The sequence below is a fragment of the Neomonachus schauinslandi genome, chromosome 15 (genome assembly GCF_002201575.2).
Source record: "Neomonachus schauinslandi chromosome 15, ASM220157v2, whole genome shotgun sequence".
Lineage (NCBI taxonomy): Eukaryota > Metazoa > Chordata > Mammalia > Carnivora > Phocidae > Neomonachus > Neomonachus schauinslandi.
The window spans coordinates 4,181,528-4,193,917 of record NC_058417.1 but is presented as its reverse complement, the minus strand read 5'-3'; the positions used below and the strand labels follow the sequence as shown (position 1 = coordinate 4,193,917).

At 45.8% G+C, this 12,390-nt stretch overlaps 1 protein-coding gene across 1 annotated transcript in view; it reads right to left on the bottom strand.

Moving 5' to 3' along the window:
- Window positions 1-12,390, bottom strand: part of GLP2R (glucagon like peptide 2 receptor) — a 51,015-nt gene that overhangs the window by 18,904 nt on the left and 19,721 nt on the right. Inside the window, exons 5-9 of the mRNA XM_021694530.1 lie at window positions 11,057-11,163; window positions 8,906-9,059; window positions 7,047-7,206; window positions 6,001-6,061; window positions 5,519-5,588 (exon numbers count right to left, since the gene is read on the bottom strand). Of these exons, the coding sequence (XP_021550205.1) occupies window positions 5,519-5,588; window positions 6,001-6,061; window positions 7,047-7,206; window positions 8,906-9,059; window positions 11,057-11,163 (552 nt within the window). The remainder of the gene's footprint in view (window positions 1-5,518; window positions 5,589-6,000; window positions 6,062-7,046; window positions 7,207-8,905; window positions 9,060-11,056; window positions 11,164-12,390) is intronic.

The window sequence follows — 12,390 nt, the reverse complement described above, 5'->3', positions numbered from 1 at the left end:
AAAAAGGGGCTGAATAAGGACATTTCTCAAGAACCCAGCCAACTCCTCTTAGATTCTGTCATCAGAATGGGGGTCCTTAGGACCCCAAACATGTAAGGCTCCCTTTCAGGTCCTAGACAGTGCGGAATGCATTATCATATATAACATTCTTGGTGAAACTCCTGTGGCACCCTAGCTCCTGTGCTTAGATCTGGGTCTATAGGCTGGCAGAGGTGATTGCTAATATGGTAGGGGGCTCAGAAGGTGGCTTCATCTATCCCTAAACTTCTCCATCAACCTCCATCCTCTCCTCATCTGGCCTGCCATGTGGACTAAAATGCCTACTGTTAGAGCTGCTCCTTTGGGTTAAAATACTTCATCCCCAGAACCCTGCTGAAGTGCACACATCATATAGTAGGTAAGGAACACCTAGGAGAGGAGAGGGGTGCCCTTTCTCCATCTATTATTCATTCATTTGCTCATTTTTACAGTGAATAATTCAATCACTACTTATGATCTGACCTCCTTTCACCATGGGAAGCAGAAGATGGGATGCAACAAAGCTAAGTTTTAATGGGCTGGGAAAGTACAGGGTATGGAGGGATTCCCACTGTAACTCTTAGAGGAGGGAAATGTGGAAATGAGGAGATGTTTTGGGGACACAGAAAGCCCCTGGGCTCCTGGTGAGGCAGAAGACCTAAAAAGGGACAAGACCAGTGAAGACTAATTTTACTGATTTCTCAACTTTGCCAAGTCCTGAGGTTATCAGAGAAGACTCAATAGGAACGAATGAAACCATCAAGTCAACAGATTCATTGGCTCAAAAAAGCTGTCAACTGTATGTTCAATTTGGTTTGGTTAATCGGTTAACTCCAGGAATCATGGTGTGGATAGAACAATCTTGCAGTGTATGTATTTTGTAAGGCTGTCCATGAAGGTTTGGACTAATCAAAGCTTTACATATTTTCTACTGGGAGCAGAGGAGACTAAGATATAAGAATATTATATTATTCCAGGATGGTTCTATTCTAAATGTACACTCAAGGGTAACAGGTTAATTTAAGTAGTGGAGTCTTATATCCTGAAGAATATGGGAATTCTCCAATTTCTATGTCTCATGAAAGACTCACAGAGCATCTAGACTCTATGCATTGTCACATTATGGTTATTTCTGAAACATAGATGATCAAGAGGGCAGCAGATAAAGTCAGCTGGGATATCTGGAAACCCAGTGTGACGTTCATTCACATCAGCCCAGATGCAGATCCACAGATGCAGACCCAGTCTGGGGGTGGTGGGAGAAGCCCAGCTATGGTAACGAGGATGCTCACTGGGGAGCCTGAGTCTGGGGATGGGAGATTCTCCTTAGTCCCATAGCTCAGTTCACCATGCACAATTGGCTCGTCCCAGAAGCCTCTGCTCCATACTCCAGAAAATAGGAATAAGCCTCAAATTTGGACAAGATGAAACATGTGCCCTGAAATGCCAAATGTTATGAGCAACATCTTGATTACTATGATATTTTTAGTAGCTGGAAAATATGTGGGGTGGGGTCAGGAAATTCTTTTTTTGCCCCTAACACAATAAAGGTTTTGTTTTTTGCTTATGAAATACTCTATCACAGCAAGGGGGAGCTCTGCTCCATGCAGACATTCAGGGACCCAGGCTCCTGCCGTTTGTGGTTCCAGGAATCCTATTTTGGGCCTGGGGTTATATCTACTCAGGTCAGTGGAAAACTGTAACATGTAGTCTTTTAAGCAGACGTGGAGACAATTGTTGGCTCAGTCATGGTCTGATGAGTCTCAAAATCATAATTATTAGGTTTTGAACTGCAGAAACTATGGGACATTCATCCTTTTTTCCCCTGAAAGAAATTAGCACCAAGCCACGCACACAGCAAGTGCTCAATAAATATTAAATGAAGGTGCAAGAGAGCAAATGCATGTGATTCCAGTGCTAAGGAAGCCCACCATGACAGTTCTGTTTCCATCAATCTAGGGTGGAGTCCAGGCTGTTTTGTTTTTTCCCTTAACCTCCTGAGCTGTTCTGTGCAACCACTGTCTAGTCCAGGGTCCCTCAACCTCAGTACGATTGACTTTTGGGGTGGGACAATTCTTTGTTGTGGGGGCTGTTTTGTGCACTGTAGAATGTGGAACAGCATCCCTAGCCTCTATGCATTAGCTACCAATAGGACCCCCACCCCAATTGTGATGATTAAAAATGTCTCCAGACATGGCCGAATGTCCCCAGAGGGCAGAATCCCCCTCAGTTGAGACCCACTGGTCTAGCCCAACTCTGATTTTACGGAAGAAACAGAAGCCCAGAGAAGTCAACTCACTTGGCTCAAGGGCACACCACAAGTCAGCCACGAAGCCCATGCTCTGTGTAGGGTACGTGAATCCCACTATCCTCGGAGCGTACAGAATAGGATCCTAGAGCCGGCGTGGGGCCAGGGGTGGGGTGGGTGGCAGGAAGACATCAGGTTCAGCAACCCATTTCTCAGGACAGAGTTTCTCCTCTTGGAAATTGATAGAGATGAATAATCCAAAGCCTTTCTCTGTATTCTGTGTCAATGTTTTACCAGTTTATATTCTGATGTCCTTCCTTGTGACCAAAGGGAACTTTTCTCACTTCTCTTCAAACCCATACCTCTTGTCCAAGCCCCTGTACACAAACAACCATAGCCAGCAAGGGTCTCTATAAGACCTTCGTAGACCTGAGGATGATTATGGAAGTGTCCCTTCCAAGCATGCCTGTTGATATCCCTGAATTTGAGAGGTAGATTAGGAAAGAGCTTAGTCTCCAGGGAAGAAGAGAGTTCACCAGACGTGGAGCCATCAGATGGGGATTGCAGGGGGAAGGGCAGTGTGTGCAAAAGGCATAGGAGGAGTGAAACACCAGGATGGATGTGGGGAAGGGTGAGTTTCCCCATATAAATTGAGCATGGGGTGCTTGCGGTTGGATGGGTAGTCAGGGAATGACAATACTCACCATACTAAGGACTTTGGAAGCATGCCTGAGGACAATAGTGTGCCATGAAAAAGTCACCCATAGAAGAGAGACATCATCAAGTTCTGCTCAAGAAAGACCACTCTGACCACAATGCGGAGGATGGATTGCCAAGGGCAAGAGTGAAGGAGGGAGACCAGACAGGTGTGCACAAGAAATCCCAAGAGGCTGAAAAACAACAGAGACCGTAGGGTGAGGTGAGCAGGAGGAGCAGAAGGTGTAGATGGGAAAGAGAGGAGCCACTGTGAGCTAAGGTGACTCTGGCCCTTTCTGTGTTGCTGGTAACAGCTGGGGTGGTAGAAGCAAGGACATGTAAAGGTCGTTTTATCCAAGGAGAGAAGATAGAGCACATTGTCTTGTCCTGGTGAGAGAGAATGTGGCTACAGTAACTCAGAAGCAGCAGGAGAAACCAGCGCACACATCAGCTGGCCATGCACAACCAAGCAGCAAGGCCCAGAGCAGTGGCACCACCTTGGTCCAATCACTTGGGAGCTTTTAAAACTGCAACTCTCCGGGCCCCACCTCCAGAATTTCTGCTGTAATCCTCTGGGGTATGAGCCACCACATTTTTAATGCCCAGCCAGCTTGGAGAATCACCAGTGTGAGGGTAAAGAACCCCACAGATGCCCATGTGTGCCCCAAATCTGGAGATCTTGTTGCAATGCAAATTCTGATTCAGCAGGTCTGGGGCGGGGCCTGAGAACCTGAATTTACAACAAGTGCTCAGGTGACCACACTTTGAGCAGTGAGGATGCTCTCCAGCCCTGGCTGCACATTGGAATCCTTAGGTCACACCTGAGATCAATGACACACAGATCTCTGGGTGTGAGACCCAAGCAAAAAGGAATTTGTAAAGATACCCCCGTCCTTCTAAGAGCAGCCAAGACCAAGAACCATTGATGTTGCCTTTAGAAAAGAGCAGGGTAAACACTAGGGTTTCAGCAATACCGAGCCTGAGCTCCATCCCAGGGAGGGCCTGCTGGCCTCCATCCTGCCTTCTTCTGCCTGGTTAGCGGGAACCTTCCGTGCCGGGGGGTGTGGGTCACAGGTGTTCATCGAATAAGTTCATGCAGGGCTGCCATCTGCTCGGGCTGGCTGCCAGGATGAATGGAACATGGGGCTTACTGTGGCCGCAGACAGGTTTTGGACAGATAAGTGCAATGAAGCATTGCTGGGACCGTAGCAGAAGTCTGTCCGGGGTCTGGGAAGGACGCAAAGGAGGGTGTGACCATTCTATTTCCTGTGGGGAGTGTCTGGGGACAGCAGTCGGGAGATAAGATGGTAGAGGGAGGAGGTACCAAGCTCAGGAGGGTCCAAGGCGAGGTACTAATGTGTGACAAGCCTGCATCAGGCACGTGGGTAGGAGGCAATAAAGATCTGGGGGGGGGGGCAGTAGCACTGGGCTGTGGTTACAAGTGCTGGTGCCCCCAGTCAGACCCTTTGGGCTGAGATCCAGCGCCCCCACTTACTGGGACTTGAGGTAAGTGTCTTCCTATCTTCTCGGTGTCCTCGTGAGTCAAAGAAACATAATAATGGCAGCTACCCATAAATGAGTTAATATACACCAGGCACTTAGATGGTGCTGACATAGAGGCAGCACTCAGTACAGGTCATGGGCGGTGGTGGGGGTGTCTGCCAGGATGGGGTGCTGGGGTCACAGTGGGCAGTGTGGCTGGAGAGGACAGGAACGTGGAGAAGTGACACGGGGGAGGGGCAGGGCAGAGCTCATGATGTGGCTCTCGCTTGGGGTGTGCATGGCCAGATTCACTGTGTGTGGAGTGACCGGAGGGGACGCAGCCAGCACACCCATACCACCGCTAAGCCTAGACATGACACTGGCCTCGGAATCATCAAGAGCACCTCCACACTCCCCCTCAACTTCTATGGATGCTTTTCCCTCCCAGTCCCGAGGCTCTTTGGCAGATTGTGTCTCACACAGTATCATCCAAAAGAGCTTTATGACTCTGGGTCCTGCAGTCCCTCCCCAGCTGTAAAATTCTGGGGCCACTGGGAATAAGGGCCCTTCCTCCTCAGGGTCTCAGAGAAGCAGCATCTCTTGACTAATCCCCATCCCTGCTTTGGGTAATATTGACTATGCTTTTCTCTTCTAAAGAGGCTTCCTTTCACCCCCCCCTCCCTCCTGCTAATGGTATTAAAATCCAAGCCAATAACTTTGCCATCCCTAAGCTCGTCGGTAACTGAACGTGCCCGCGTCCCCAGGGGCCACCAATACAAGGTCACTGAGCTGGTTACAGGTTTCTAGACATAGTCTGAGGACCCAGAGAGAAGGAGGCATGTAGTTCAACCCTGCATTTGAGTCCTGAACCAGAACAAGGAGAAGCCTCTAACTTGTTCCTTCTCTTCTCAGTCAACACATCCTACTCACAACTCAACAACTCCTTCTCAAGGGAACTGGTCCAGGCTCACTCCAAGACAGAGAGTTTTGGTAAGGTGGCAGGGGAAGGGGAGTGGGGTCTCCCACAGCTGCCAAGCTCAGAGAGGAAAAAAACAAGAGTGGGATGGTCCTTACCATTACATAAAGCAGCATGGGCCCTCGGATGATCCACCAGATTATCTTATTCCTGTTGGTTCCCCAGCACCTATGGCAAAGGGGCAGAAGAAGACTTAAAAGAGAGACAAGGTTGAATGAACAGCCTCTTGGCCTCTGGAAGGAGGATGCTCGCACTCAAGACTCTCCCCTCCCCCCCCACTGTGAACAGTGAAACAATAACCAATTTTGTACCCATATCGAGGGTCACTGCTAACCTATGCAGTGACTTTTTGTGTTAATTTGAGCTAATTTTGTGCTAATTTGCATGTGTAACTAAGCTAACAAACTAATCACTACAAGAAAGATCTGTGATCATCTTATCTGCATTTCTAAGTATATTCTAGGTGGCCAAAATGGAAGGGAATGGATATTCTCTTTGGGAAAATGGTATAAATCCTTGTATTGGGGCATATCTGGGAATTACTGGCTCATGGAAGCGTGAGAGCAGGTGAATTTCCTACCCTGTGTTCTCCAGCTGTGCACGGGCGATACTCCAAGGTACAACAAACAGCAGCGGGAAGGCTGGGGGTGAAAACAGGGAAATGCAGTCAGGAGCTGGTTGGCCAAACCTACCTGCCTCCCACCCCAGCCCGATGGGCCAAAAGCATCTTGGTAAAAACTTATAAAAGCCCAAATATCACCGAATTGCAGGCTGAGAGCTGGAGAGACGTAGGGTGGCACAGAGCCCATCTGTTGTTTTACTGTCAGACAAACCAGGAAAGCAGAGAGGAGAAAACACTTGCCACATGTTGCAAAGCATCTCAGAGTAAATCCAAGACATTAACCCAAATCTCCCAGATTGTAGACCAACCATATTTCTTCTGAATCCTGCAGCCTCACATTCTCCAAGAGTCTGTGGCAACTGGGGTTCCAGACCCCGACTTGAAGACTCAGTTGGCGTTATGGACTGAATGTTTGTGTCCAGACCCCACCCCATGTTGAAGCCCTAACCCCCAATGTAATGATAATTGGGGATGGGATCTTTGGAGGTACCTAGGTTTGGAAGGGAGGGTGGTGGTCATCTTGATGGGATTAGTGCCCATATAGGAAGAGACCAGAGAGCCTTCTCTCTCTCTCTCTCTCTCCCCACCATGTGAGGCTACAGTCAGAAGGCAGCTATCTGCAAGCCAGGAAGACCCCTCACCAGAACTCTGATCTCAAACATCCAAGCCTCCATAACTGCAAGAAGTAAATGTCTATTGGTTGAGTCATGCAGTCGATGCCATTTTGTTACGGCAACCTGAGCAGATCGCTACAGCTGGGGACAGGGTAGGAGTAAGGGCATCTGATTCTATCAAAAACCTTGTCAGTTTTTGAACGTATGCATCGGGTCTCCAGTGCTTGTGTGTAACTGCATGTGTGTACACACACCCCTTTCTTCAGTATCTTGTCGCGGGAGGATTCTCTGTCCCAGAGCCTCCCTCCAATTGGGAAACCAAAGGCTCTATCAAGTTCCTATGTTCTGATGGGCCCCTAAGAGAAGAGGCTGGGGGTTCAGGTCACTCACCCCAACCCACCAGCATGTATCTGGGCCACAGCCGCCTCTCAGAGAGCACTGTGGGCTCCAGCAGCGTGTGGAGGTAAAGGCCTTCGACCAGCAGCCATGAGTGATTGGCGCCCACGAAGTAGTGCAGCAGGACCTGGGCCGAGCGGCAGGAGGCAGATACCTGCAGAGGACAGAGCATCTGAGAGTGAGGCCAGGCATTCTTATGTGGACCTGAGAGGATGGAGAAGGGCCTCCCCATGCACAGCCATCCCTCTACCTTGCCTCACCCCTGGAATCTGCTGACCATCTCAGAGAGGCTGGCAACAATACCAAAATGGGAGGGAGGGCTTCCTGTAGGTTTCAAAGCCCAGCCTCTTTCTTGACATTCTAGATATTTGTAGACAAACAAAAACAGAGAGAACTCATCAGCAGCAATTTCCCTAAAAGAAACACTGAAAGGTATGCTCTTTGATCTTAGTTCAACTCAGCTAGAAACCAAAAACTAAAAAAAAATCTTCATATGATTGGAAAGGAGGAAGTAAATTTCTAAATAACCCATGAATCAAAAAAAGAAATAATGATAAAAATTAGAACTTATTTCTGAACTGAATGAAAAGAAAATACTGGATATCAAAATGTGTGGTATGCAGCTAATACCACATCGAGAGTAAAACCGATAACCTTAAATGACTTAATTAAAAAAAGAAAAAGGCTGAAAATGAATTATCTTAAGTATCATGTCTGAAGAAGAAAGCAAACTTAACGTATAGAAAGGACATGGCAGGAAAGCATAAAGATAAAAGCAGAAATTGATGAAAGAGACAACATAAAGAGAATCAACAATGTTAAAATTTTGTTCTATGGAAAGTCTAGTAAAGCCAAAAAACATCTGGCAAGGATTATCAAAAGGGGAGAAAAGAGTGAAAGTATAAATAATCAATATCAGGGATGCAAAAAGCAATACCTCCATAGCTGCAACAGACCTCAAAAAGATCTTAAGAAACTAGGAACAATATTATGGCAAGAAATTTGAAAAGTTAGATGAAGCACACAAGTTCCTAGAAAAACTCAAGCTACTAAAGCTGACACAAGAAGAAGTAGAGAATCTGAATGTGAGTCGAAACTAGTCCATAATTAAAAGCCTTCCAATAAGGAAAACTCTGAGCCCAAATGGCTTCACTGGAGTGATCTATCAAATGTTTAAGAAAGAAAAATACCCGTCTTAAATAAGTTCTTCCAGAGAACAGAGAAAGAGGTAACAAGTCTGATTTGTTTTAAGAGGTCAGCATAAACTTTATCTTCTTTATCACAAGAAAAGAAACTTCCTCACAGGTGCAGATGAGGGAATGCTGAACAAAACACAGCATCAGCTAATGAATCCAGCAATATAGGAAAAAGAGTAATGTGTCAGAACCAAGTTGGGCTTATTCCAGGAATTCAGGGTTAATTTAACAGGTTACTACAATCATTATTAACAAGATAAAGGAAAAAGCATCACAACAGAAGCAGATTTCAATGTGGAAAAGCTTTGCTGCTTTAAAAAATAGTAATAATAATAAATAATAATAATAATGGTAATAAAGGCTGGTCTGGTTCAGTTGTTTTGTTCACGGATGAAGAAATTTCCCACCCAAGGACACACAGCACCCTGTGGTGGACTCTTCCATGACAATTTCCTTTACCTGCCCCAGTCTCGGGAGGTTTGGTTTTTTTGTTTGTTTGGTTTTTGGGGTTTGTTTTTAAGTCAGATGATGCTTCTCTAACCAGAATGCCTTTGACACCCCTTTATCTCCCTCTTCCTCTTCCCAGCTCCACCTTCCCGCCCCACGGTTCCCAGGACTGATCCACCAGGTGGGAGGCTATGGTAGGGAGGGACATACCTCCGACATGTAGGATATCCACCCTTTGTCATTGTTGGGTCTCCTGGAATAAGAGTTGGAGTGGATGGCATCCTTCACCAGCACAGCCAGGGCTCTCAGGATGAAAGAAGCAAACAAGTTCATGTGGATGTAGTTTCGTGTGCAGTGGAGTTTTCTGTGCAGGGAGAAAAGCAGGTGTCTTCCCTCAGGAAAGAATGGTTCAGACCAACAGGTGTGTGCCCGAAACACCTGCCCACCTATCACTAGAGGGCAGACGTTGATAACGTAGACTCCAGAGCGATACGGCTGGGTTATGTGATTTTCTCTGTGCCTCATTTCCCTCATCTGGAAAATGGGGATAACATTTACACATTGAGTAAAAATTGAGAAATTGAGGCAGAAGGGTTAAATCAGCTGTCCAAAGTCCTAGAGAAGTAAGTGGTGGGGCTGAGATTCAGACCCAAAAATTCTGAGGCCAAAGCACCACTCTCCAAGGCTCTACTACCTATAAGGACAAGAGTGCTTACCTCAAGGATTGCAGGAGTACCAGTCCGTTAATGGGTGCAAAGTACTCACACAGTACCTACACATCATAAGTATCCAGAAAATGTCAGCTCTCATTACCTCCTCCTCACCTACCTGAAGCCTCCTGTAGGCTTTTTTTTTGTACTGGCTGGTGTAAAACTGTGTGTCCTCAGTCTCTCTAGCCAAAAGGACCCTTTTCATCACTGTGCCCTCACAGCCCTGCTGCACAAATAAAGGAAAAAGCATCACAACAGAAGCAGATTTCAATGTGGAAAAGCTTTGCTGCTTTAAAAAATAGTGATAATAATAATAAATAATAATAATGCAGCCCCCAATGCAGCACAAATCTGCCTGGTTTTAGAGCTATTATTACTTTTTAAATTTCTAAACAGTACTTGAGTCAGGTCTTGTGTTTTATTATGTATGCATCTTTCTCCCAAATTAGATTGGGTGCCACTCAAAGGCAAGGACTAGATCTTACTTTCTAGCACATGAGGCAAAATGGACATCTGGTCAACCAGACTTAGGCTTAGCTAAAGTAACTTTCTCCAGGGTTGGGCAGCTACTTTCTCTGAGCTTGCTTCTGGGATTTTAGGAAGGTGAGTGGAGGAGGTCATGGATAGCAGAGGGTACAGGCTATGGAATTCTCCCACTGCTCAAGAATTGCTCTCTGGATGGGGCATATGGTCATGACTCTGCTCCAGGAGCCATAGAATATCCTGGGATTGAGGGGTCAGACATGGAGTTAGGGGATACAAGGAGGGGAGCTGTTATGGAGCTAGCATCCAGGTCTCCAGAGTGCCCATCTAGGTCTCCTGCATCTTTATTGAATGCTCATTCTGCCACATTATACTCAATTAATCTGCTGAATGAAGGCCAAGAGGCAGCCTTGGAGGGCTCCCTCGGGGGTCCATAAATATCTCACTTGGGTGATTTCTAAAAACATGATTTAGCAAAATGCACTCAGGCTTTGAATTCTGAGAAATAATATAAGGGAATGAAAATGCTCAGTCTCTGAACTGCCTGGTTGTGAACCTGCTCCCATCACTCACCAGCTGCCTGACATTGGGCAAGTTACTTGATTTCTCCATATTTCAGTCAACACACTTATAAAATGGGGCTAATAATAATGCTAATATCCTAGGAGTAGAATAAACCTTAATTCTGATTAGCAAGAAATTTAAATGACTTAATACATGTAATGTGCTTAGAAATGTGCCTGGCGGACGCACTCAAATGACTGATAGCTAATTGGAGTCTGGGGGCCCAGCTCTACCACTTGCTAATTTGCTTTGGGGAAGTTTCTTAATCTCTTCTGTAAAAATCATGCCTCTGGTAGGGTGGGGTAGACAGGAGGTTATCCAATCCCAAGGAGGCTAAAGCAGAGTTAAGACTCCCAGATTCCAGTTCCAGTTGTACTCTGTGACCTCCAGTGACCCAGTGCCTCTCACTGGGCCTCTAATATCTCTTTCCCCTCAACCTGCACCACCTGCAAAATAGGGTTGTTGGGCTGGAGACTCTCTCAGATCCCTTTCAACTCTGATGGGCCATGACATCAGCCAGCCCAGTCTTCTGCCTTCTAAAGGGAGCCAGTGAGCAAATTCCAGGGTGGACACCTGAAGATGTGCAGGCAGAAGTTCCACTCACCGAAGAAACAAGAGGAGGGTGAGTGCCAGGAGGAGGGAGATGATGGAGAGAGAGTACCCCACGGTGTACAACACCTTCAATGTCGACAGCAAAGCATGGTGTTCCACCTGAGGATAGACAAAGAGCAGATATGACCACCAAGCCAGGCAGCTATGACCTCCACCCCCTAGTTCCATGCCCAGGATGACCAAGGATCTAGGCATGCACTGTAGCCTTGTTGACACCCAATTAGAATAACTTAGACTGCTCTCTGGCACATCTCAGAGGCCAAAGAGCCTTGATGAATGAAATACCTATTGGGGGTCTCACCTCTATGGCTGGTCCTATAGCCCAGCATTGATGCACCAAGATTCACAGTATCATGGAAGAATTGTGCCCAGAACAAGAGGGTACCTTAGAAATGAGGACAGTTTTTTGCGGGGTTTTTTTGTGCCTGGGTGTGCTGTCCCTAGAGTGTAGGTGTTCTCTCTGGAAGGTGGGGCCAGGTTCTTATATGGATGTTCCCTCCTAAAATAACTTGTCATGCATGACCACTTAGGTGAATACCTCATAAAACAGTGGAATATTTTCTCTGAGTCCCAGGGTACCCCGATTGTGAACAGAGGATAATTTGTTGGAAACTCTGTGTTATTGTGATTTTCCAATGGAATTTCACCTTCTCACTCAATCCATCATGCTACTAGCCATCAAGATGATGTTTCTCACTAAATTTTTGTACAAGAACCCACAGCAAATATGTATTACATGCTAAATCATGGCTTAAACTTCTCCACATAACACTTTTATCAGCTTTATTGAAACATACCTGGTGTACCATAAACTGTACATATTTAAGGAATAAACCTGGATGAATTTAGACATGACTATATCTGATTTCATCATCACATTCAAGATAATGAACATTTCCATAACCTCCCAAAAGTTTCCTTGTGACCCTTTATAATATTTCTTCTCTCATTCCCTCCCACCATCTTATGCCCGAGTAAACACTGGTCTGCTGCTCTGTCAAATAAATAAAAAAATCTTTAGAAAAAAAAAAAAAACTGGTCTGCTTTCTGTCATTAGAAATTAATTTTCACTTTCTAAAATTTTATATAAATGGAATCCTATGATATGTACTCTCCCTCCCTCCCCCTTTCTCTTTTTCCTTTCTTTCTTTCTTTCTTCTTTCTTTTTCTTTTTCTTTCTTCTTTTTCTTTTCTTTCTTCTTTCTTTCTCTTTCTTTCCTTTTCTTTCTTTCTTCCTTTCTTCCTTTCTTCCTTTCTTCCTTTCTTCCTTTCTTCCTTCCTTTCTTTCTTTCTTTCTTTCTTTCTTTCTTTCTTTCTTTCTTTCTT